The following is a 22,949-nucleotide window of genomic DNA, read 5'->3' on the forward strand; positions in this document are numbered from 1 at the left end:
TAGAACCAGGCTGAAAAACATCTTGAAAGGGTCAGAGTGACATATACTAGGCACTGTGGGCCACATGGTCCCTGTCAGGGCTACTCAAAGATGCCACTGTATTAACAAAATAGAGACAAAACATAAACAGATGAGCATTACTGTGTTCCTGTAAAGCTTTATTTTCAAAAGCAGGTGGACCTGCTTTGACCTGAGAGGCTAGAGTTCGCCAACCTCTGATCTAGAATATTCCTCTGATTCATTTTTTATTAATCTACATAGGCAAGATATGGGAGGTGTTGGAAAAAAATCAGGTCTGTCTTTTCAAGGGACCCTCTCAGGTGTGGGAAGAGAAAGGCCCCTTAGGTGGGACGGGGGTTCAGGAAGGGGAACGTACGTACACCCAGGGTGGACTCATGTCAATGTATGGCAAAACCAACCAATATAATATTGTAAAATAATTCAGTTCAGTTCAGTCGCTCAGTCGTGTCTGACTCTTTGCAACCCCATGAATCACAGCACGCCAGGCCTCCCTGTCCATCACCAACTCCCGGAGCTCACTCAAACACATGCCCATCGAGTTGGTGATGCCATCCAGCCATCTCATTCTCTGTTGTCCCCATCTCCTCCCACCCCCAATCCCTCCCAGCATCAGACTCTTCTCCAGTGAGTCAACTCGTCGCATGAGGTGGCCAAAGTATTGGAGTTTCAGCTTTAGCATCAGTCCTTCCAATGAACACCCAGGATTGATCTCCTTAGCCTCCAATAAAAAAGAAAAATGGAGAAAAAAAAATTAAAACAAACTAATAAATAAAGTAAAACAACTTACCAAAATACCAAAGTTTCTAGGAAGGAAATTCCAACATTGGATGCACCAACAACAACAATCTTGGCATTGACAGTTATTTTAGGTTCCAATGATAGTTTTCTGTTTGTATGGTTCAAGGCATAACTCAACTGGATAAAAGCACAAAGAGAAAAATGGACTTGAGGAAAACATAGCTGAGTCTGAATTCCCAAATTGGCAATTATTTAACCAGAATATTACCAGCACATCAAACTGAAAAATGCCCCTGCACAGCCCTGAGGAAATTTACAGGAAGGAATGTCAAATAAATGAATGTGAGAATATGGGAATATATTTAATACCTAGGCTGGTGCACATCAAAATGCTTAATCTAGATCACTTTTTGCCTTATTATTAACAGATGTTTTATACAGAACTGAGGCCATCTATGACCAGAGATGATAAGGTGAATAATCCCACAGGAAGACAGGCAAGCTGCTCCATGAGAAACTGTAGTTTCATCCAAGACCCCAATCTTCCCTTCTGTCTAGGGTTTCCTGAAACTGTGAATGACTCGATTATAGCATCCGGGTTCTTGATGCAAAGTATTAACTCTATTCAATTCTGCATCCCTCGTAGCATCTGGAGCACAGTAGGTGTTCAGTGATATTTACAGAATGACAAACGTGTTGAATGGCTAAAGCATATTGGATAATGAGGGTTGTTCAGTCTTTCAAATAACTTAGGGTCAGGGAGGACTCTTAGAAGCACAGAGAGTAACAGATGATTGTTTTAATGCCTGTGTTTGAAAAAATGACCTGGATTGATTTGTTTGGTTCACTTTCCTCCAGAGGCTTCATTGGGAGCATGAAATGTACAAGGGAAGGTTTTATTACAAAGAAGTGACGGGGTACTCTTGAAAGAATGTCAGATTAGAAAGATCAGAAGACTTTGCTTCCAGTTTTTAATTCAACAAACATTTTAATCTGATGCTTCCTGTTGTGTCCGGACAATAACAGGGTTTGCAGCTGACTTCTCATCAGAAGCAATGGAGGCCAAGAGTCAGTGGAGTGATGTCCACACCAATGCATATCTCGTGTTCAAGTTCTTATTACATTAGCATTAACTCATCCTCTAGGTTCAGTTCAGTTCAGTTCAGTTCAGTCGCTCAGTCGTGTCTGACTCTCTGCGACCCCATGAATCACAGCACGCCAGGCCTCCCTGTCCATCACCAGCTCCCGGAGTTCACTCAAACTCATGTCCACAGAGTCGGTGATGCCACCCAGCCATCTCATTCTCTGTTGTCCCCTTCTCCTCCCGCCCCCAACCTTTCCCAGCATCAGAGTCTTTTCCAGTGAGTCAGCTCGTCGCATGAGGTGGCCAAAGTATTGCAGTTTCAGCTTTAGCATCAGTCCTTCCAATGAACACCCAGGATTGATCTCCTTTAGAATGGACTGGTTGGATCTCCTTGCAGTCCAAGGGATTCTCAAGAGTTTTCTCCAACACCAGTTCAAAAGCATCAATTCTTCAGCGATCAGCTTTCTTCACAGTCCAACTCTCACATCCATACATGACCACGGGAAAAACCATAGCCTTGACTAGACGGACCTTGGTTGGCAAAGTAATGTCTCTGCTTTTTAATATACTATCAAAGTTGGTCACAACTTTCCTTCCAAGGAGTAAGCGTCTTTTAATTTCATGGCTGCAATCAGCATCTGCAGTGATTTTGGATCCCAAAAAAATAAAGTCTGACACTGTTTCTACTGTTTTCCCATCTATTTCCCATGAAGTGATGGGACTAGATGCCATGATCTTTGTTTTCTGAATGTTGAGCTTCAAGCCAACCTTTTCACTCTCTTCTTTCACCTTCATCGAGAGGCTTTTTAGTTCCTCTTCACTTTCTAAAGACCTTCAAATCTAGTAGACCAAACCAGTTTTTAATTTTCCCAAAATCCTGAGACATCATGAGTTAGAAGTTTAACGGTGAAGCCCTATGGAAAGCTAAGCTCCCACTTACTTTCTAGTGCCTAAGGCAGCATGGGGGCATCGGTTGCATGCTTTTCAATTCATCCAGCTTGAGCTCTCTCCAGCTTGAGCTAGTCCAGCAACATGAGGTAGGAAAATGTCTTGAGAAAAATAAAGTATTAACAGAAATCCAAAATAATGTTCCAAGATTTTAGACTCTCCCCATAATTAACATTGATGGTGCCTCCCAGCATCTATTTCACTCTCTCCCACATCTAATGAGGCACACTATGGATTATGGGAAAAAGCAATCCACTCCCATCTTTAAGAGGGGACTCTGGTTGATACAAACCAGGTTGTATAATCCCACCCTCCTTGCTCAACAATGACCCAGAATAGACATGTGATCTCTGCTGGCATAATCAGAGTGAAGCTCAGGACTTCTGTGATGATTTAAGAAGAAAAGCCTCTGGCCTTCTCAATGGCATGGGGTATGTGAAGCCTGAAACAGTACAGTCGTCATGTCACCAAGAGGGAAACGATTCCGGGATGAAGCTCCAAGAGAATAACAAAGAAATAGAACAAGAATTCCTTCCAAATCCTACCTGAACCCTATGCTATCTTTGGGCTCTTCAGTTTCAGGAGCAATAAGTATCAGTCAGCAATTGCCAAACAGTGTTACATAACAAACCGCCCCAAAATGCAATGGTTTAAAACACTGCCATCTATTGTGACTCAAGTAACTCTGAGTCATCAGGAAGAAGGTTGATGTCAGTGGGATTCATCAGGGTTTGGCTTCACTCTGCAGTTTTCAGTTTGGCCTCACATGGCTCTCCTTTTTTTTATTTATCTATTATTGAGGTACAGTTAATGTATAAGTTTCAGGTGTACAACTGAGTGAATCATGATTTGTAAAGGTTACACTCCATTTATAGTTATTATAAAATGTTGGCTATATTCCCTGTGCTGCACAATATATTCTCGTTGCTTATTTAACTTTTTTTTTTTTACTAAAATTCTTATTTCATATTGGAGTATAGCCAATTAATAATGTTTTGATAGTTTCAGGTGGACAGCAGAGAGACTCAGCCACACATATATATGCGTCCATTCTCCTACCTATCTTATCTTTTTTGGTGACAGAGAGCTGGGTCGGTCCTTCTCATGGCAACACGAAAGTGCAAGAAGGGTAAGTGAAAATAAGAAATACCTTTGCAACCCCATGGACTGTAGCCTGTCAGGCTCTTCAGTCCATGGAATTTTTCAGACAAGAATACTGGAGTGGGTTGCCATTTCCTCCTCCAGGGGATCTTCTCAACCCAAGGACTGAACCTGCATTTCCTGTTTCTTCTGCATTGCAGGCAGATTCTTCACCTGCTGAACCATCAGGGAAGCCCACTTATTTCTTAATAAGGTATTAAAAAATATTGTGCATGGCCAAAGCAAGCCACAAGGCTAAGCCCAACACCCAAGAGATGGGGAAGCAGACTCCCCTGGAGTGGGAAGAATGTCAAAGTCACACACAAGGTTGCAGCCCAGGGAAGGAGGAAGCACTGGGGAGAAAGATGCAACCCATCCTGTTTCCATGATAGTTAGGCCAGTTTGTTTCTTTTCAGTTCAGTTCAGTCGCTTAGTCGTGTCCAACTCTTTGCGACCCCATGAACCACAGCCCGCTAGGCCTCCCTGTCCATCACCAACGCCCGGAGTTCACTCAAACTCATGCCCATCAAGTCGGTGATGCCATCCAGCAATCTCATTCTCTGTCGTCCCCGTCTCCTCCTACCCCCAATCCCTCCTAGCAATAGACTCTTTACCAGTGAGTCAACTTGTCGCATGAGGTGGCCAAAGTTTTGGAGTTTCAGCTTTAGCATCAGTCCTTCCAATGAACACCCAGGATTGATCTCCTTTAGAATGGACTGGTTAGATTTCCTTGCAGTCCAAGGGACTCTCAAGAGTCTTCTCCAGCACCACAGTTCAAAAGCATCAATTCTTCGGCGATCAGCTTTCTTCACAGTCCAACTCTCACATCCATACATGACCACAGGAAAAACCATAGCTTTGACTAGATGGACCTTTGTTGGCAAAGTAATGTCTCTGCTTTTTAATATACTATCTAGGCTGGTCATAACTTTCCTTCCAAGGAGTAAGCGTCTTTTAATTTCATGGCTGCAATCAGCATCCGCAGTGATTTTGGAGCTCAAAAAATAAAGTCTGACACTGTTTCCACTGTTTCCCCATCTACTTCCCGTGAAGTGATGGGACCAGATGCCATGATCTTTGTTTTCTTTGAGCTTCAAGCCAACCTTTTCACTCTCCTCTTTCAGTTTCATCAAGAGGCTTCTGAGTTCCTCTTCACTTTCTGCCATAAGGGTGGTGTCATCTGCATATCTGAGGTTATTGATATTTCTCCTGGCAATCTTGATTCCAGCTTGTGCTTCTTCCAGCCCAGAGTTCCTCATGATGTACTCTGTATATAAGTTAAATAAGCAGGGTGACAATATAACCTTGACGTGCTCCTTTTCCTATTTGGAACCAGTCTGTTGTTCCATGTCCAGTTCTAACTGTTGCTTCCTGACCTGCATACAGGTTTGTCAAGAGGCAGGTCAGGTGGTCTGGGATTCCCATCTCTTTCAGAATTTTCCACAGTTTATTGTGATCCACACAGTCAAAGGCTTTGGCATAGTCAATGAAGCAGAAATAGATGTTTTTCTGGAACTCTCTTGCTTTCTCCATGATCCAGTGGATGTTGGCAATTTGATCTCTGGTGCCTCTGCCTTTTCTAAAACCTGCTTGAACATCTGGGAGTTCACGATTCACATATTGCTGAAGCCTGGCTTGGAGAATTTTGAGCATGACTTTACTAGCGTGTGAGATGAGTGCAATTGTGCGGTAGTTTGAGCATTCTTTGGCATTGCCTTTCTTTGGGATTGGAATGAAGACTGACCTTTTCCAGTCCTGTGGCCATTGCTGAGTTTTCCAAATTTGCTGGCATATTGAGTGCAGCACTTTCACAGCATCATCTTTCAGGATTTGAAATAGCTCAATTGGAATTCCATCACCTCCACTAGCTTTGTTCATTGTGATGCTCTCTAAGGCCCACTTGACTTCACATTCCAAGATGTCTGGTTCCAGGTGAGTGATCACGCCATCGTGATTATCTTCATCGTGAAGATCTTTTTTGTACAGTTCTTCTGTGTATTCTTGCCATCTTTTCTTAATATCTTCTGCTTCTGTTAGGTCCATACCATTTCTGTCCTTTATCGAGCCCATCTTTGCATGAAATGTTCTCTTGATATCTCTAATTTTCTTGAAAAGATCTCTTGTTTTTCCTATTCTGTTGTTTTACTCTATTTCTTTGCATTGATTGCTGAGGAAGGCTTTCGTATCTCTCCTTGCTATTCTTTGGAACTCTGCATTCAGATGCTTATATCTTTCCTTTCCTCCTTTGCTTTTCACTTCTCTTTTCACAGCTATTTGTAAGGCCTCCTCAGACAGCCATTTTGCTTTTTTGCATTTCTTTTCCATGGGGATGGTCTTGGTCCCTGTCTCCTGTACAATGTCACGAACCTCCGTCCAGAGTTCATCAGGCACTCTATCTATCAGATCTAGACCCTTAAATCTACACGCAACTAAAAACCTCCTAAACTGATAGACTCTCTGAATGACAATAATGAATATACCATTTAGGTGAAAGAATATCTCCTCTTCAAATAAATGTCATTCTGATTTGCCCTCTAAATATTTCCCAGCACAGGACAATGAGGAGTTTTGTGAGAAAACTAGTTAACCCTGGTACATCTGGCTGCCAAAGTGGACTGTGTTCTGATTAACTTGCAAGACAAGCCTTGGCAGCAGCAGATTGGGTCTGGCAGTTTAAAGGGAAGGAGACAGAAAGCATAGCCCATGGTATGATGGCATCTAATCGAAGATCCAATTAACAGACTTAAGATGCAAGCATCTTCACAGAGGTCAGAACCCAAGATTCCTTCCATAGGAGGTATGTTCAGACATTCCCCTCTGCTGTCAGGAGTGTAAGCGGACACTGCAACACGGGCAGTCATGAAATTCCCTGGTAAAGAATGATACCTCATTTATGAAACAGCTCCTGAATCAAAGATACAAAGGCGGCCGGGGAACAGAGCAGAATGGCTTTTGTTTCCCTCACAATAGCTTTAACACCAACAGCTGCCAGGCCTCAGAAATCACCTTTCTAACCACTGAATACACACAGTGGCCTCGGGTGTCAGCAGTTAGCATCAGTACCCACGAGGGTGGGTGTCTCGGGAGAGCAATCAGGCCTCACAATGGTTCTCAGGAAACCCAATTTTGTGCCCAGGCTTTAATTAAAAACATATTCATCATTGGGTATGAAGAAGTAACCTGAAGAAGCCACATTTTCCTTTTGTTAGGATAGACAATTTTCAAATACCTTGAAAAAAAATTCTTTCCAGCCTGGAAATGTCTTTCAGCGACAAGTGCAAATGAAGACGTCTTTCAAAGGGTTTGTTTTGCCTGTAAGCTGGAAGCTCGAGGCATTTTTGGAAGAAAGCACAGTGTGTCCTTCCTTTATGTTCCTTCAAACTACAGATTTTCACAGTAAAGAAAAACAGGTATGGAAGACCCTCTGAGCCAAGCCAGGTTTTCCTTTTCTTGGTCCGAACATCTACCAAAGATGTGCTGTGCCCTGGAGATCCTGGTTTAGATGCTTGTTTCTGCTTTTTATTTCCTTAATAGCAAAGTAAAAATACAAGCTCTATTGACTCATACCTTATAGACAGAAATTAAATGTATTTTGGAATAGTAAGTTATCAAAGATGTAACAGAGGAGTGTCTATAAGCCATTCCACTATGTACTGTACCAGTCATAATATGGGTGAGAGGTCAGATTCTTACCTCCATATTCTTTTGTGACATTTATGATTCTATTTTCCTGATGGCATTTAATGAGCATTTTTAGACAAAGGGATGATTTTAAATAGAGAGGCGAACAGGTGCCCCAGCAAGAAGGGCTTCCCTGATAGCTCGGTGGGTACAGAATCTGCCTGCAATGCAGGAGACCCCAGTTCAATTCCTGGGTTGGGAAGATCTGCTGGAGAAGGGATAGGCTACCCACTTCAGTATTCTTGGGCTTTCCTTGTGACTCAGGTGGTAAAGAATCCACCTGCAATGCGGGAGGACCTGGGTTCAATCCCTGCATTGGGAAGATCCCCTGGAGAAGGGAAAGGCTACCTACTCCAGTATTCTGGTCTGGAGAATTCCATGGACTATACAATCCATGGGGTCACAAAGAGTTGGACACGACTAAGCGACTTTCACTTTCAGCAAGAAGGAATAAACCATATAGCATGTATAAGCTGAACTTTTAAGGCTAAAAGACAAGTCCCTTAAAATAGATTAGGACTCTCTGCCAACCAAGGTCTGTCTAGTCAAGGCTATGGTTTTTCCCATGGTCATGTATGCATGTGAGAGTTGGACTGTGAAGAAAGCTGAGCGCTGAAGAATTGAAGCTTTTGAACTGTGGTGCTGGAGAAGACTCTTGAGAGTCCCTTGTACTGCAAGGAGATCCAACCAGTCCATTCTAAAGGAGATCAATCCTGGGTGTTCATTGGAAGGACTGATGCTAAAGCTGAAACTGCAATACTTTGGCCACCTCATGCGACGAGCTGACTCACTGGAAAAGACTGATGCTGGGAAAGGTTGGGGGCGGGAGGAGAAGGGGACAACAGAGAATGAGATGGCTGGATGGCATCACCGACTCTGTGGACATGAGTTTGAGTGAACTCCGGGAGTTGGTGATGGACAGGGACGCCTGGCGTGCTGTGATTCATGGGGTCGCAGAGAGTCGGACACGACGAGTGACTGAACTGAACTAACTGAACTGAATGTGTTTAAAACACAAGCCTTAAGTTCCATCCCTGAGATGGGAGAAGAAAGAATGAATAATATGGGAAATTCTCTCGGTTTGGAAATTCTAGAGCCGGGGTGAGGTGGGGAGGGGAGAGAATGTGAAGGTTTCTGAGAGAAGTGATGATAAAGGTCATGTGGCGGGGTGTTGAGATGAGAAAACAGGGAATAGAAATGAGCATGTGCTTAAATTTTAGGCTATTTATCTGTAATCGCCTACAAACTTCTGAATCAGAACACCTTGTACAAGTGAGAGTGTGACTCATAGAGGGGTTTTGTCCTTCTATTAATTTATCTGGTTGGTCTGCCGCCCTAGATTATTTGCTTCCTGGGGTCAGAAGCTACATCTTTGTTTTCTGAAGCATTGTTCAGTTTTAGTTTAGCTTTTGTTTTATCTGAACAATTTCTGCCACACATTTTTGGACATTTTGTCAATGAGGAAAGGACGGATAGGCTGACTTTTCATGAGCCCTTCTTAAAGGGTGTTGATATAATTTCCACTGATTCAAAATATTTCCTTTGGTGTTTTCCAGCTGCTTAAATGACCAAACCAATGATTTAGATATAATTAGAGCTTTGTTGTTGTTATTGTTTAGTCACTAAATCGTGTCTGACTCTTTTGTGATCCCATGGACAGTATGTAGCCTGCCAGGCTTCTCTGTCCATGGGATTTCCCAGGCAAGAACACTGGAGTGGGTTGCCATTTTCTTCTCCAGGGAATCTTCTGGACCCAGACGTTGAATTCACATCTCCTGCACTGGCAGGCAGATTCTTTACCACTGAGTCACCAGGGATGCCCCATAATAAGAGCTACTTAGGATAAAAGTTTATCTGTTTAGTAAAAACGATACTGATGTACAAGCTCAAGTGAGCTTATGCCGTGATTCACACACATTTGTCAAGAGATCTTAAAGACATGGTTTTCAGTTGCATGCATATGCGTTAACTGTTCTGTGCGTACAAAAATACTAGTCACAATATAACTTAGTCTGGTATATACAGACCTGAGTTCTGTGTTTTGATAACTGGTTAAGTTTCTCTTCTGCACTCAGAATGAGTTAGAATCGCAACAAAATCATGACTGAAACTCAATTTCAGTAACAGATCCAAAATCAGAGGTTACTAAAATTACAAACAGGCCATTAAACTAGCAGTGACAATAAATACAAATGATCCTATATAGTAAACCCGATTCTTACTAAAATGCAACATGACAACGTCTATGGTGAATTTTTTCCAATGACACCATATCATTTGGGGGTGATGTTCAGACTCCAGGATCACTGGACTGGGCACCATTAGCCTGGCGGCAAGGTTTGGGCTTGTTTTCTTAACTCTGCTACTGGTTGAAATTCTGAGCCTCTTTCCCTTAAATATCAGTTTCCTCAGGTGTAAAATGGAAGTAAATTACACAAGCCTCTGCCTTCCTCAGCAGGCAAACATGGAAACTATTCATTAAAAAACATCGACAAATACTTGGAGCTTTTCAGGCAAAGATGTTACACAAGGTAAAATTGCATATCCTCTCTCCCATCTGCAATATGAAAGGCAAATCTTCGAAAACACATTTTAAAAGGGAGAAACAAGGAGCTCCATTTTCAGCTCCACACCCATGTGTGTCTATTTTTTCTTACAGAAAGCGTCCAAAGACTTCAAAGGGAGCTCTGTCCGGGCAAGAAAATGGAAGATGGAGAGATTCAAAGCCATTAGAAATAGAGTTTCTGAAATTCTTAATAAGCCTATTTTTGCCTTACAAATGTAATTTTTTTTCTCCTTACACTTTTCCATTCTCTCTCTTCTTTTTGAGAATGCCCCTCACCCCACACTTTTCCCCAATTTGATCAAGAGGAATAATGACAGGTTGACAGCGCTATAAATATCCATGTCAGTTTCAGAGTTCAAAGTTCACAAACTGACCTCTTGGGGGCAAAGTATTGCAACATTTACCAAATAAACAAAGAGCAAGGATACAGACACATGAACAGATTCAATAAGTGGGACATCTCTTCCACAAATGCACAATGCGATTTTGAAAAGTCATTAAAAGGATCAGAAGCAAGGTAGGAACAACATCACCTGTCCCAGCACAGCCTGAGGGGGCTGTCAGGACAATGCCAAGGTTTTCAGCCTTGTTTTCTGAAGGATTCCCTTAACCTTCCTCTCTCTTAGAGAATGGGCACCTCTACCACTTCCTGCAGCTCCAGCACTTACGGAGAACGCACACTGTTATGTCTCTGGCATGTCTCTGGCATCTGCTGAGAGGGATGACTCTGGGACCCCTTCTGACTTGCTTTCCTGACATGGGGATGAGTGTACTCAGAACCATGCGACGTGGGGCAAGGGGTGAGCTAGGGTTCCTACAGGATCCCCACTGTTGCCCCAGGCACACGGTAAAGTTAGCAAAATGAGTGAGGCCCTAATTCAGCCTTGCAAAATTATTCATAACTCTACCCATGATCCCAATATCCGTTGGAAGGACTAATGCTGAAGCTGAAATTCCAATACTTTGGCCATCTGATGTGAAGAACTGACTCATTAGAAAAGACCCTGATGCTGGGAAAGATTGAAGGCGGGAGAAGGGGACGACAGAGGATGAGATGATTGGATGGCATCACCAACTCAATGGACGTGAGTTTGAGTAAACTCTGGGAGTTGGTGATAGACAGGGAAGCCTGGCATGCTGGAGTCCATGGGGTCGCAATGTCGGACACGACTGAGCAACTGAACTGAACTACCCATAAAGAATTCTTATTTCTTTAAAGAACAATCATGCCTTTAACTCCTTTACATTCTTCACATTATCCCAGGCAAACAGTGGGAGCTTGAGCCCTAGCTAAAGAAGAGGGTTCCTGGACTTCCCTGGTAGTCCAGAGGTTAAGAATTCTGCCAATGCAGGGGACACCATTTGATCCCTGGCCCAGAAAGATCCCACGTGATTCAGGGCAACTAAACCCATGCACCACAACTACTGAGCCCACTTGCCCTACGGTCCATGCTCTGCAACAAGAGAAGCCACTTCAATGAGAATCCACTGCAATAATAAGCCCATGAACTACAACCAGCCCTCACTCGCCTCAACCCGAGAAAGTTCAAGTGCAGCACTGAAGACTCAGTGCAGGGATAAACAATTAAAGAAGAGGGTTTCTGTTTCAGTTAGGGTTGGACTTGGCTACGTACAACAGAAAATGCAGCTTAAACACAAAACAGCACCTTTAATAGGATAGAAGATAATTTCTCTCTTTATGAAGAAGAAATCTGGAAATACATAGTCCAAGGTTACTGAGGCACAGCCAGACTTCTACCTGCCTAATTCCCCATCCTAGTGCATGGTGTCCATCCTCAAGGATGGCCCAGGATGGCTGCCCGAGATCCAGACAACATGTCCTCATTCCAGGAAGCAGGAAGGAGAAGGGAGGGGAAAAGGGCCTTCCTTCCCGTAAGCCACAGCCTTTAACCAACCTGTTTAGAATTTTCGTTCTGACTACTACTTCTATCTCAGTGGCCAAAACTAAGTCATATGGTCATGCCTAATGCAGGGGCTCTAAGCAACACATTCTCTTTGTTGGGGCATTGCTGCCTGTAACAAAATTGAGATCTTATTACTAAGGCAAAGTGGGGGGAAAGGAGAGTGGGGCTGACTTGTGGTCTTTGCTGTAATTCTTTGCTACTGTGTGTTCTCAGTCACTCAGTCGTGTCCGACGCTTTGCGCCCCATGAACTATAGCCTGCCAGGTTCCTCTGTCCATGGGATTCTCTAGGCAAGAATACTGGGGTGGGTTGCCATTTCCTACTCCAAGGGATCTTCCCAACCCAGGGTTCAAACCCACGTCTCTTGTGTGGCTGCACTGGCAGGCAGCTTCTTTACCATTAGCGCCACCTGGGAAGCCTGACTATAATTCAGTAAGCTTCTGTAATTCAATGGGTGAGTTTCTTTAACTTACATTTTTAAAATATTTTTGTTATCAGCTCCATCTCTCCTACACTCATATCCCCCACATGTTCATTATCACTATTTGCAAACGTTTTAAAAATTCAAATTATTGCCACCCCATGACATTCACTGGCAATCATTCATACACATTTATATCTGGGGGGGGGGTGGCGGGGGAAGTGTTTTTTTTGGATTTAATGGATTTCACCAGTTCTAGGATGCACATTTTTTCCACATTAGCATCCCTGAAAACAGCCTCATGGTCAAGGTCATCTTAGCCGTTGAGGTCAGCCAGGTCGCTGAAGTGACACAGTGTGCAGTGCTGGGCACAGGTGAGTTGATCAAGGCTGTTCACGGTCATCATTTCCAGGGAGTCATACGCATTATGTGACAACATGAGATGAGTTTAACTGCTGCTGACAATGCCTTCAAAAAGATTACAGCATGATTTGGCATTGAAATGAACACTTATTATGTTCCCATGAAGGCCTGGAAACCACACAGCAGGGTGCAAATTTGATATTAGAGAAGCAAATATTAGTCACTGGAGAGAATGGCTATAATTCCATATTTTCTTGCAATGCAACAATCGAGTGCTTTATGGGGGCAAATCAGGGATGATAGATGCCTACAAGTAGACAACACTATGTCATATTTTGTTACTGAGACACATGCAAAAGTTTTTTTCTTTTTGCATCCCACAGCAAACAATGCAATTGAAGGGAACATAAATTGGCTCTCCTCTCTGAATAGATGAAAGAAATTTCAAAGCAATAAGACTTGTACGACCGATTTGTATGCTGTTCAGGGCTCTCATTAAGACACTGTGTCATAGTTTGGCCATGTTTTTTTCTTAATAGTACATAAAGTAAGGGTTTATCCTATAATAATGACATCTCGTGTATACGCTAAGTCGTTTCAGTCGTGTCCGACTCTTTGTGACCCTATGGACTGTAGTCCACCAGGATCCTCTTGTCCATGGGATTCTCCAGGCAAGAATACTTGCCATGGGTTGCCATGTCCTTCTCCAGGGGATCTCCCTGACCCAGGAATCAAACCCGTCTATCTTATGTCACCTGCATTGGTAGGTGGGTTCCTTACCCGCACCACTTGGGAAGCCCATAATAATGGCATCTTAGATTTGATAAAGGTGATTAAATTCACTTGTTTTTAATAAAATAACACCTTGAACCAGTGGCTCACATTATAACCACTGAAAATACAGTTGCTTTGATGCAATACTCCAGCAGAGGCAAAGGGAGACCCACGTTTTCAGAGACCCAGAGACTCAGATTCCCCAACGTGAGGATGCTAGCACGGGCACCAGGATAAACTCCTGTGGCTCCACATCCCTCCCTTCCCATCTGAAGAGGTGCCGAGTGTTTAGAAATGTGTTCTGCACCCCTCATCACACCCTGCAACTCCTGTCTGTAAAGGTTCAGCGACTTGGCACTAAAGTTATCATCTCCAATACAATGTCAGCCAGAAACTGGAGAAATGACATCTCTGGGGTGAACAGACAGCAAAATGTAGGCCAAAAGCAAATCCATGGCAGAGAAATGGTTTGTAGAATCAAACCTGACCTGTATTGCTCTAAAAGCACAAATCACTATTATATCCATGTCTCTTGAAAAAAACTCAATGACTTAACATCTTAGCTGCCTAACCACTCTCCACCTCTAGAGCCACATTTGTAATGGAATAAAATGAAGGATTGGCCTCAAAGGTTTTGGAAATACTCAAATTCAAAAGCAATGAAAGGCACTGTTCCTGTCAAAGAATGCCCTTCTGAAAATTATGGCATTTTACAAGTGTCCAAGGATAAAAACGGTCCTCTCCATTTTTGAATGGGCTCCCCAGGTGGTGCTAGTGGTAAAGAACCCTCTTGCCAATGCAGGACATATAAGAGACACAGGTTTGATCCCTGGATCAGGAAGATTGTCCTGGAGGAGGCCATGCAACTCACTCCAGTATTCTTGCCTGGAAAATTCCATGGACAGAGGAGCCTGGTGGGCTACAACCCATATGGTCGCAAAGAGTTGGACATGACTGAAGTGATTTAGCACGCATGCATACATATACTGAATACAAATGAATATATGTATGTTTATAATATAGAATTTGAATGTCTTAATAATTAGGTTAGAAATCAGAGAAATATATGAGTGATAAGTTTATTCTCTTGGGAATTTTGTTAAATGAAAAAAAGTTGTATATTTATTTGTTTGCACTTCCTAAAAAAATGATTTATAGAAAACGTGTCAGGTATCATCTGTCTGAACATTATTTGATTAAAGAAAGAGGACTTCAGGCCATCCTTCCCTTTCTATCCCATATCTGGGACATGTGCTTTATCAGGATGCATGGTAAGTTTATATTTAGCCAAAGGTTTAAAAACATTTGCATTTACTATCCCAGAAGCAGACTGGAATCAACCCTTATTCTCATAGAAGCAACTTACAAATATTCAGCAAAGAGTTTCTATGACATAGAGCCATTTCCCCAGTGAGAGAAGCAACTCTGGGAAAAACTGTTTGTGTGAAATCAATGTCTAGCAACAAGGCAAGTCTGACTTATTGGTGGAGAAGGCAGTTGGATTCGTGGAGTGATTCTGGGGGTAGCAGGATAATCCATCCAGAATCCTGATGCCTGAAATTCTCCCATCAAAAATTTGATATAGACCTTAAGTCAACAATTTCGATCCAACAGACACATACTGAGCATCTCCCATGTGCCAAGCACTGGCCTCAGTGCTGGGGTAAGAATGAGGCACGGCTCCTGTCGTGAAGGAATTCTCATTAAGTCAGGAGACATGAGTAAACTAAGAAAATGCAGCACATGTGTGATTAAAGGCAGTGTACCAGGAAGCTATGGCTGTGTAACAAACCAGTCCAAGACTGACAGGATTAAAACAAGCGTTCATTGAACTCATGATAGGAGGGAAGTCAAGATGGTTTTCTTCGAGGAAATGACAGCTGAGCTCGATTTAGAAGGATCTTTCCCCGGTGACAGGCAAGAGAGAAAACAACTTTCCAGATGGGATGGCAGGGGGAACCAGGGCAAGAGTCTAGAAGAGTGAGGTATCCCACTGAAGAACAGATTAGGCTCTACACGTGCATTTGCAGATGACGTCCTGAGAAGGCAGAGTGGACAAGAGAGGCAGACAAAGAGGGGACACACAGGGAAGAGCAGGGTCAGGAGAGCCTTTGGGCATCTCTGGGCACAAAGCACAAGGGGAAATTTCTGTTTCCCCAGGAACAAGCTATTTGCTCAGGTCGGGTCCCTGGCTGTTTGCACTGCTGGTTCAGGTCTCCGGTTCATTTGCCAGGAAAATGACAGCAGTGGGAAAAGAACTCATTTTCCTGAGAACTCCTGTCCAAGTGAGGGCTGTTCTACAGATACAACTTTTCAATCTAGCTGTGTCCCCGCCATTTATTTTCACTCCTGGGTCTTTTCACACACTCCTGAAAGCAAGCTAAGACTCAGGGCTCTGCTGTGCATGTCTGAGGTGTGCCTTCATGCACACGTGTAGCCTTTCAATCAGGCTCTGCACTTCCATTGACATTTGACAGTATCCCAGAGCTGCTCTGAAGAAATTAAGAACATTCTCTTTCATCTCGATGCAGACAATGGTGTGTATTCTTTTGCACAACTTGGCATTTCTGTGCACTGAAATGAAAGGTTCACTCGACTTCTGAGAGCAGCAGCACACAAGGGCTGTTGTGAAAAAATAAAACTTTCTGAAAATTCCTATGGAGAATGCTAAGGCTAAAAATAAAGTTCAAAGGACCTTGATCAGAATCTATGGGCCAGCTTTTTGGTTCCAGGGAAGGATGTACAATGGAGAATAAAACAAACTCTTTTTTTTTTTGACCACACTGTGAAGCACGTGGAATCTTAGTTCCCTGATCAGGGATTGAACCCGCACCCTTGGCAGTGGAAGTGTGGAGTCCTAATCACTGAATCACCAGGGAAGTCTCAAACCCAGCTGGTTTTTAAATTGAAATTAAAGGCGAGCTGGATACAGAGTGAAGCAGAAACGGCAGCAGCAGGGAAGCTGGGCCACCATTAATGGGAATGGCCGGTGCTGAACAAAGATGGGAACACGTTAATAAAACGCTGAGGCTAACGTCCGTCATGCAGACATTTCACATCCGAAAGCAACAATGTTTGCTGTTCATTCCTGTGAAAAGAAGAGCTCAGTGCACAGAAGACACTGGTACAGGAGATTTCTACTTCTTTGTTTCTCCTCATTCTTTGAATCCATGCCTGATGATTTTGACAGCACTTTTGACAGAATTCCATGCTCTCGATGGAAATTTTTCCATCATAGTAAGAGAGTAAGTATTCAAAATATCTGATTACAACACACACATACACAGACGCACAGTAATAACAATCCTGCTGTAATTAGCACAAAAGGCCAGGCCAGGCCTGGAGGGCTTAGAAGGGGAGCTGGCTTGCCACTCCTGTGGGAACCACCCTTGGGAAGGCAGGTGTCCCTGGCAGCACGTTTGAGGCTCCACAGATCAAATCAAGCAGGAGTCCTAGGGAAAATGTCCCCTTTTGCTCACTCTGCTGTGTATTCAGACACAAACTATAACAACCACCACCACAACAGCTAAAATCGCTCTTGGTGGGGTAGAGGGCAGGGGCCAGGGGATGCTGCTGTCATTACACCTGTGTATGGCTCACATCACGCTTCAGTGCAGAGACAGGCCCAGAACTTTGCATCTGTCACGTGCACGTCAGCGGTAAACAGCCCCAGCGTTCGTGTTAATGACACCATCTGGCGGCTCCCATAACTGTGGAGCATTCAGCTTCCAAACAAGATGTAATGGCAGCAACACATGAAACCCACTGACATTTACAGTAAGGAAATTTATTATCCGCCGTCGGTTTGTATAAATGTGTTTGCATGACTGCTAGGGCTATAAAATCATCACCTTTGCCAGGCAAGGGAAGGTGCAATAAATAATGGATTGTAAGCCATGCATGTACTACCAAATCATGAAACATTTATCACTCAGGCACAATAGCGTCTTAAGCAACAGTTACCACTTGAAAAATTAATGCCACTTTGGCGGGTTAAATGAAAACCATTTAGTCTAAGCTTTCATGATTTTTAATACGGTTTGTTATAGAATACAGGGATTTTTTTTCTTAATTTTTATTTTTTAGTTGAGTATGATATATGCATGTAAATAACTCTTTTATAATAATTTTCTCTTGAGAAACAATCGGCCTAGGCTCTTTTGTTAAAAAAAATACTTAAATATATAAACTGAAATGTTTTCTTGAAAAAGAAATTATTGTTAAAACCTTTTCAAAACTAGAAACGACAAAGGAAAGGTTCAGATGGCATTCTTCCCTTTCAGATCCTTAATGGATTGGGCAGTTATGGTTGCAATTAAATCATTTTAACTTTGAATTAAGGAAACAAGTAAATATAAAGTCAAAACCAACCAAATCCCATGAGGAATCGAGCCGCATTTGTCCCCTTTACTTAGCCCTTTAAAATACTCTCCCCACAGGGTGCCCCGTAATTTTCTCCTTTTTGCTTATTCTAAGAGTATCCACAGCTTTAAAAAAAAAAAATCCATGAAAATAACAATTCAAAATACAGATAGACTGGGCGAAGGTGACTGGCTTAATGGAGGATTCGTCAAAGACTACCATCAAATTCAAAGGAACAAAGAGAGCCGTAGGTGGGACAAGTTACTTGTTTTCTTCCTGGACACGGGGTGGTGAGTGTGGGGAGCCCATGCCTGCCCTGACACAAGCCTCATGCCGGGATGGAGGGTGGCAAACACAGCCTGGACCAAGGCTCTGTCATGGGATGCTCCTAGGAAGATGGATTCTTGAAACAACATCATCTTGACATGTAAAAAGAACATTTATCAGGAGGAAACAGAGAAAGCACTGTTTAAAAAAAAAATTTAGGCAGAAGTCAAGAAATGATGGAAGTAGAGATTTCTAGCTCAGTTTGTGAATCAGGTTTAACTCCCTGGTGAGAGCTGTTGAGTAGTTTTAGGGTCTCAGACCCTCAGATTTGTCCTTCACTCTCCCCTGCCCCTCCAGGCACAGTGCCTGCCCAGGCAGGGGGGAACGTTTTTTGGGGGGGGGGGTTTGGGGGTGGATGGAGGGTTCTCTGGAAGGCTCATCCCTGTAGGGGAGATGATGGGCTACAAAGAGTCAGGAGGCCCTGGGGGAGCCCTACCCGATCACTGGATCAGTGGAAGGACAAGGATTTTCATGCCTTTATCCCCAGGCTGACTGTCACCTCAATGGCTCCCGGAGCTGCCCCTCTGTGCGGCTTAGAACGAAAATCCCAGGTTTTGTCAAGATGAGTCGTTGAGGATGGTTCTGTCTACTGCCTGGGAGAACCACCTGCCCTTTGGAGGACTTTAAAGCCCGGCCTGGGCAGACAGAGGGCGAGGGGGGCGGGGGACCGCTCGCTGTCCCCTGCTGTCCTACGGGTCAGGAGAGGCGACTACGTGTGTGAGGGAGCTGTCCACGTCCATCCACACGCCCACAAGTCTCCACTGCACAACGGAACCTCTGGACATGCACCCAGCCCCCGGGGACTGCTATCCTACTATGACGTAACATGTATTGCTTGAACCTTGACATTCAGACAAAAGCACCAAGTTGGGGGTTCTTCTCGAGTGGAATCTCTATGCAGTAACCTGTGCGAACACCACACGCTCACCTGTCCTTTCATCCGTCAGTCATTAACGTAAATACTTCCCAGAGTTCTGACTCTTACAAGGACGTGTTCTGGCAAGAACTCTCCGGGCTCTCCCAGAGGCAGAGGATGGAGGGTCAAGGCCAACATGGCCTTGCTCTTTCCTTTCAAAGTGGTATCAGTGCCCCTAGGACCTGACTGATCGCTCTGCCTCTACACACATGTGTGTCTGTGCATGTGTGTGCATGTACGTGTGTGTGTGTGAGGCAGTGTGTAGCATGGCAGAAACAGCTCTCCTGAGGGTGTGACACAGGCTGACAGTCTGAATGCAACTGTGAAATGAAGGGAAAAAACAGCTAACAATAAAGAAAGAGAAACAAAAAGGAATTCAACAGATGCATGTCATTTTTCCTCTTCAGCAGAGGATCAGTTTTTCTTGTTAATTATATCACCTATTCTTTCCTTATATTGATAATTACATAATTACATGAAACAGATGGGTGACAGAATGCTCCCAGATGGTGAGAACATAAACAGGCTTACCAATCGCTTATTCTTGACATATTATAAAGAATTATTTAATAATACATAGATTTCTATACACATCTGTTAAATAGAGCCTTCAAAATAGCAGTGCCTTTGTCATTCTTTTCTTACCCAGATAACAACACCTTCCAAGGAAGTTCAGGGGAGGCCAACTGCCATCCAGGTAAAATATTTAACCTTTTCCAAACATTTGGGCACATGAAATCCTGAACTCTTATCTGAGTCCATGGGTTTCCCATGCCCTTTTAAAAACAGAAATAATCATTTGAAGGGCAATTGCAATCCCACATAGCTCTAGTTCTGCTTTGAGCAAGCTGTGGAAGATTGCAAAGAAATGGGGGGTGTGTTTTAAGAACATAATTGGAAACATTTCCATTGTATCTGATAGACTTCTCACATGAAATTCTTTTAAAATAACCATGAACTAGAAGTCAAAGCATCAGTGCTGTGTCATCAGGAGTGAGTGCCTATGGGAAGGCTGGTTCTCACCGGGCCAAGGGCAGGCTCAGGGCCAGGTTGCACTCTGGTGGGTGAAAAGGAAGAAGGGAAACCTTCTGGACCCTCACACCACCACTCTGACCCATCAGATAAGGCGTGCATAGGATCCTGTCCACGAAGGGGCAGGGCTGACTCTGGGAAAGGCATGTCCACACTGTGGTGTGCATCAGATTCAGGACAAAAAACAAAGCACCAGGAAAGGCAACATGGTGGGTACAGAAGTGGGCTCAGGGTCTGTGTGTCTGGACAGGGGAGGCGGGTGGAGAACAGAACTCAGAATCAAGCTGTAGTCACCCACTGTGCTGTTGGAGCTGATGGGATGTAGACATGCTTAGAATTTGCGCACTTCTGTAGGGATGGTGACTATAGCATGTGTTTGTGTGTGTGAGAGAGAGAGAGATAAGTGGGGGATAGCAAAGTGACCGGTTGGTTCACAAGCAGAATCCGAGAAGACGAGTTTGAAACCGAACTATATGTTTCACCAGTAAGAAGAGTTTCTAGACCATGGGTGCGTGTAGGAATTAATGTACTAGTTCTTACAAGGGATATAGAACAGTGCCTTTCATACATAATGTGTGACAAATGTTAACTATTATCACATTTCTCCTGACTTTACTCGGTTGTTCTTACTTTTAGCATGTTTTTTGTTTTGAAAAGAAATAGAATGAGACTAATTGAACAGTCTCATTCAATTACACAGGGCTTTGTTAAGTTTTCTTTTGCAAAGACAATAATATTCAGAAAAAGATTTTCATCCCCTCTACCGCTAGCACTAAACACAACTAGTTTTGTTTGTATATATTTCCTGTTTTTGTCCTATGTATACATATTTCTTTAAAGTTGAAATAAACCCATAAATAACGCAGACAGACAGACAGACACACACACACGCACAAAGATGCATTTGATCACTCAGGGCCTGGAGATTCTTTTGGAATCTGGGCTTGGCAGGAGGTATCCCCCATCTGCTCTCCAGTGGGGGCAAGTCCCCAGAGGGAAGGCCAGCTGGGTGAGAGAAGCCAGGCTGTCTCTCCTGGAGCTCCAGGGAACTGGGTCTCAGCGTGGCTGCCCTGAGCACAGCCAAGGGCTCTGGGGCTCCAGGCAGCAAGCCGCAGAGCAGACAGCCCTCAGGGAGCAGGACATCGTGAGAGGGGAGGCGGTGGGGGCACCCCCACCAGCAGTAAGGCACCTCCACCTGAGAAGACAAGGGAGTGGAGAGCCAAGGACAGGGGCAGGTTCAAGCCCGGCCACCCAAACTCCTTCCATCTCTGGCACTTGCTCCCGCCTTTGGGGTGAGTCAGATCACCTGGGGTGTGTATTTGTCTGTGTGTCTGTCTGTAGCCTCTGACCTACCAACCCAGAGTGACCAGTGAATGGGGAAGGAGGTTGTCTAGTACCGGGTTGTCAACAGTACATAATTCCATGGGACACTCTCAGACCACCTCTGTGATCTGCTTACAAATTGTCACTTGTGAAAAATAATACCCAGCTCACTTTTTAAAATCAGCCATCACCTGGGGTTTCACAGAGGCACCACCCCAAGGTGATATCGAAGTGTTTTTGGCCAGCAGAGCTTCACTATGGTGACCAGAAAGTGTTGCCTGAGCCTGGCACCTTTTGGTTAAATACATAAACTACCATAAAACCCTCGATTATAAGAACTGCCATGGTGATCATTTCAATGCACTGAACTATACTTTAAAACAAAACAAAACAAACAGAACCTGGGACATGATTGAAGAGTGCCAGGCAGGACAAGGGGGTGGCATGCAATTCTCGGTTGCCACCTTGGGTCCCCAACGCCTGGATGGCGGGAGCCAGCAACACACGGGCTGAGACGTGTTTGCTATCTGCAGCAAGACGCCATGAAAAACCTTTATGGCTCCTACGCTTCTACCATGCCTTATTTATTCTTTTATTTTCCTGTTTTTCAGGCATGCTTTCTGCTTTCTTCTGGCTTGTTAAGTTGGTTTCTATGGAGATCATGACATCAGTAATCCTGACTACGCTTAGTGGTCTTGGGGCAACATACGGAGTAAAGGTTTTTATTCTTCCTGAAAGAGGGTCAACCCCAGACGACAGCAGCAGCCTGAGGTCTGAGGACTCCAAGCTGCTTCTCTGATGGGGGGCAGGGAGAGCACATGGTGGGGGATGGCAGACCAGTTCCCCCCACCCCCCACTCCACCCCCAGGCCACCCGAGCCAGGCCTCCAGACACAGGCACTTCAGTTTCCAAGGCTCATTTAATCCTTTGCCTCCGTGCACACAAATGCCATTTTCCCCTCAGATTCAGTGAGTGTGTAAATAATGATGAATAAACTCGGAAGGCTTTATGAAAATTACTAAAACGTGGAAGACTTTTAATCCACCTGAGCTCAATTTGAATGTAAAACCTCTCTAGGTCCTTAGTCTGTTTGGTTTTTTTTTTTTCCGTAGCCTTTCACATCTTCAAGAGAGTATATCCTACTTTTTTATCAATCAGAATTGATTAACAAGATATATCATCCAAAAGCTGTCACATAACGCTGAAAGTTAGATTTCTGATACTTTCTAGTACTGACGTCTATTGACATAAAATGACTTCGGGACAAATGGTGTTGTGTTTCTATCATTACTCCAGGGGCCAGGGGGAGCAGCCAGCCCCGTGAGGGCC

General features: G+C 43.8%; 1 protein-coding gene across 1 annotated transcript in view; it reads right to left on the reverse strand.

The window, feature by feature from the left end:
- The window catches only part of CFAP61 (cilia and flagella associated protein 61), a 246,292-nt gene that overhangs the window by 104,382 nt on the left and 118,961 nt on the right, over positions 1-22,949 (reverse strand). Inside the window, exon 18 of the mRNA XM_055430665.2 lies at positions 809-936. Coding sequence (XP_055286640.2) covers positions 809-936 — 128 coding nt within the window. The remainder of the gene's footprint in view (positions 1-808; positions 937-22,949) is intronic.

This window comes from Moschus berezovskii, chromosome 15 (assembly GCF_049115385.1).
Source record: "Moschus berezovskii isolate FMDL1 chromosome 15, NW_MosBer_1.0, whole genome shotgun sequence".
NCBI classification, from domain to species: domain Eukaryota; kingdom Metazoa; phylum Chordata; class Mammalia; order Artiodactyla; family Moschidae; genus Moschus; species Moschus berezovskii.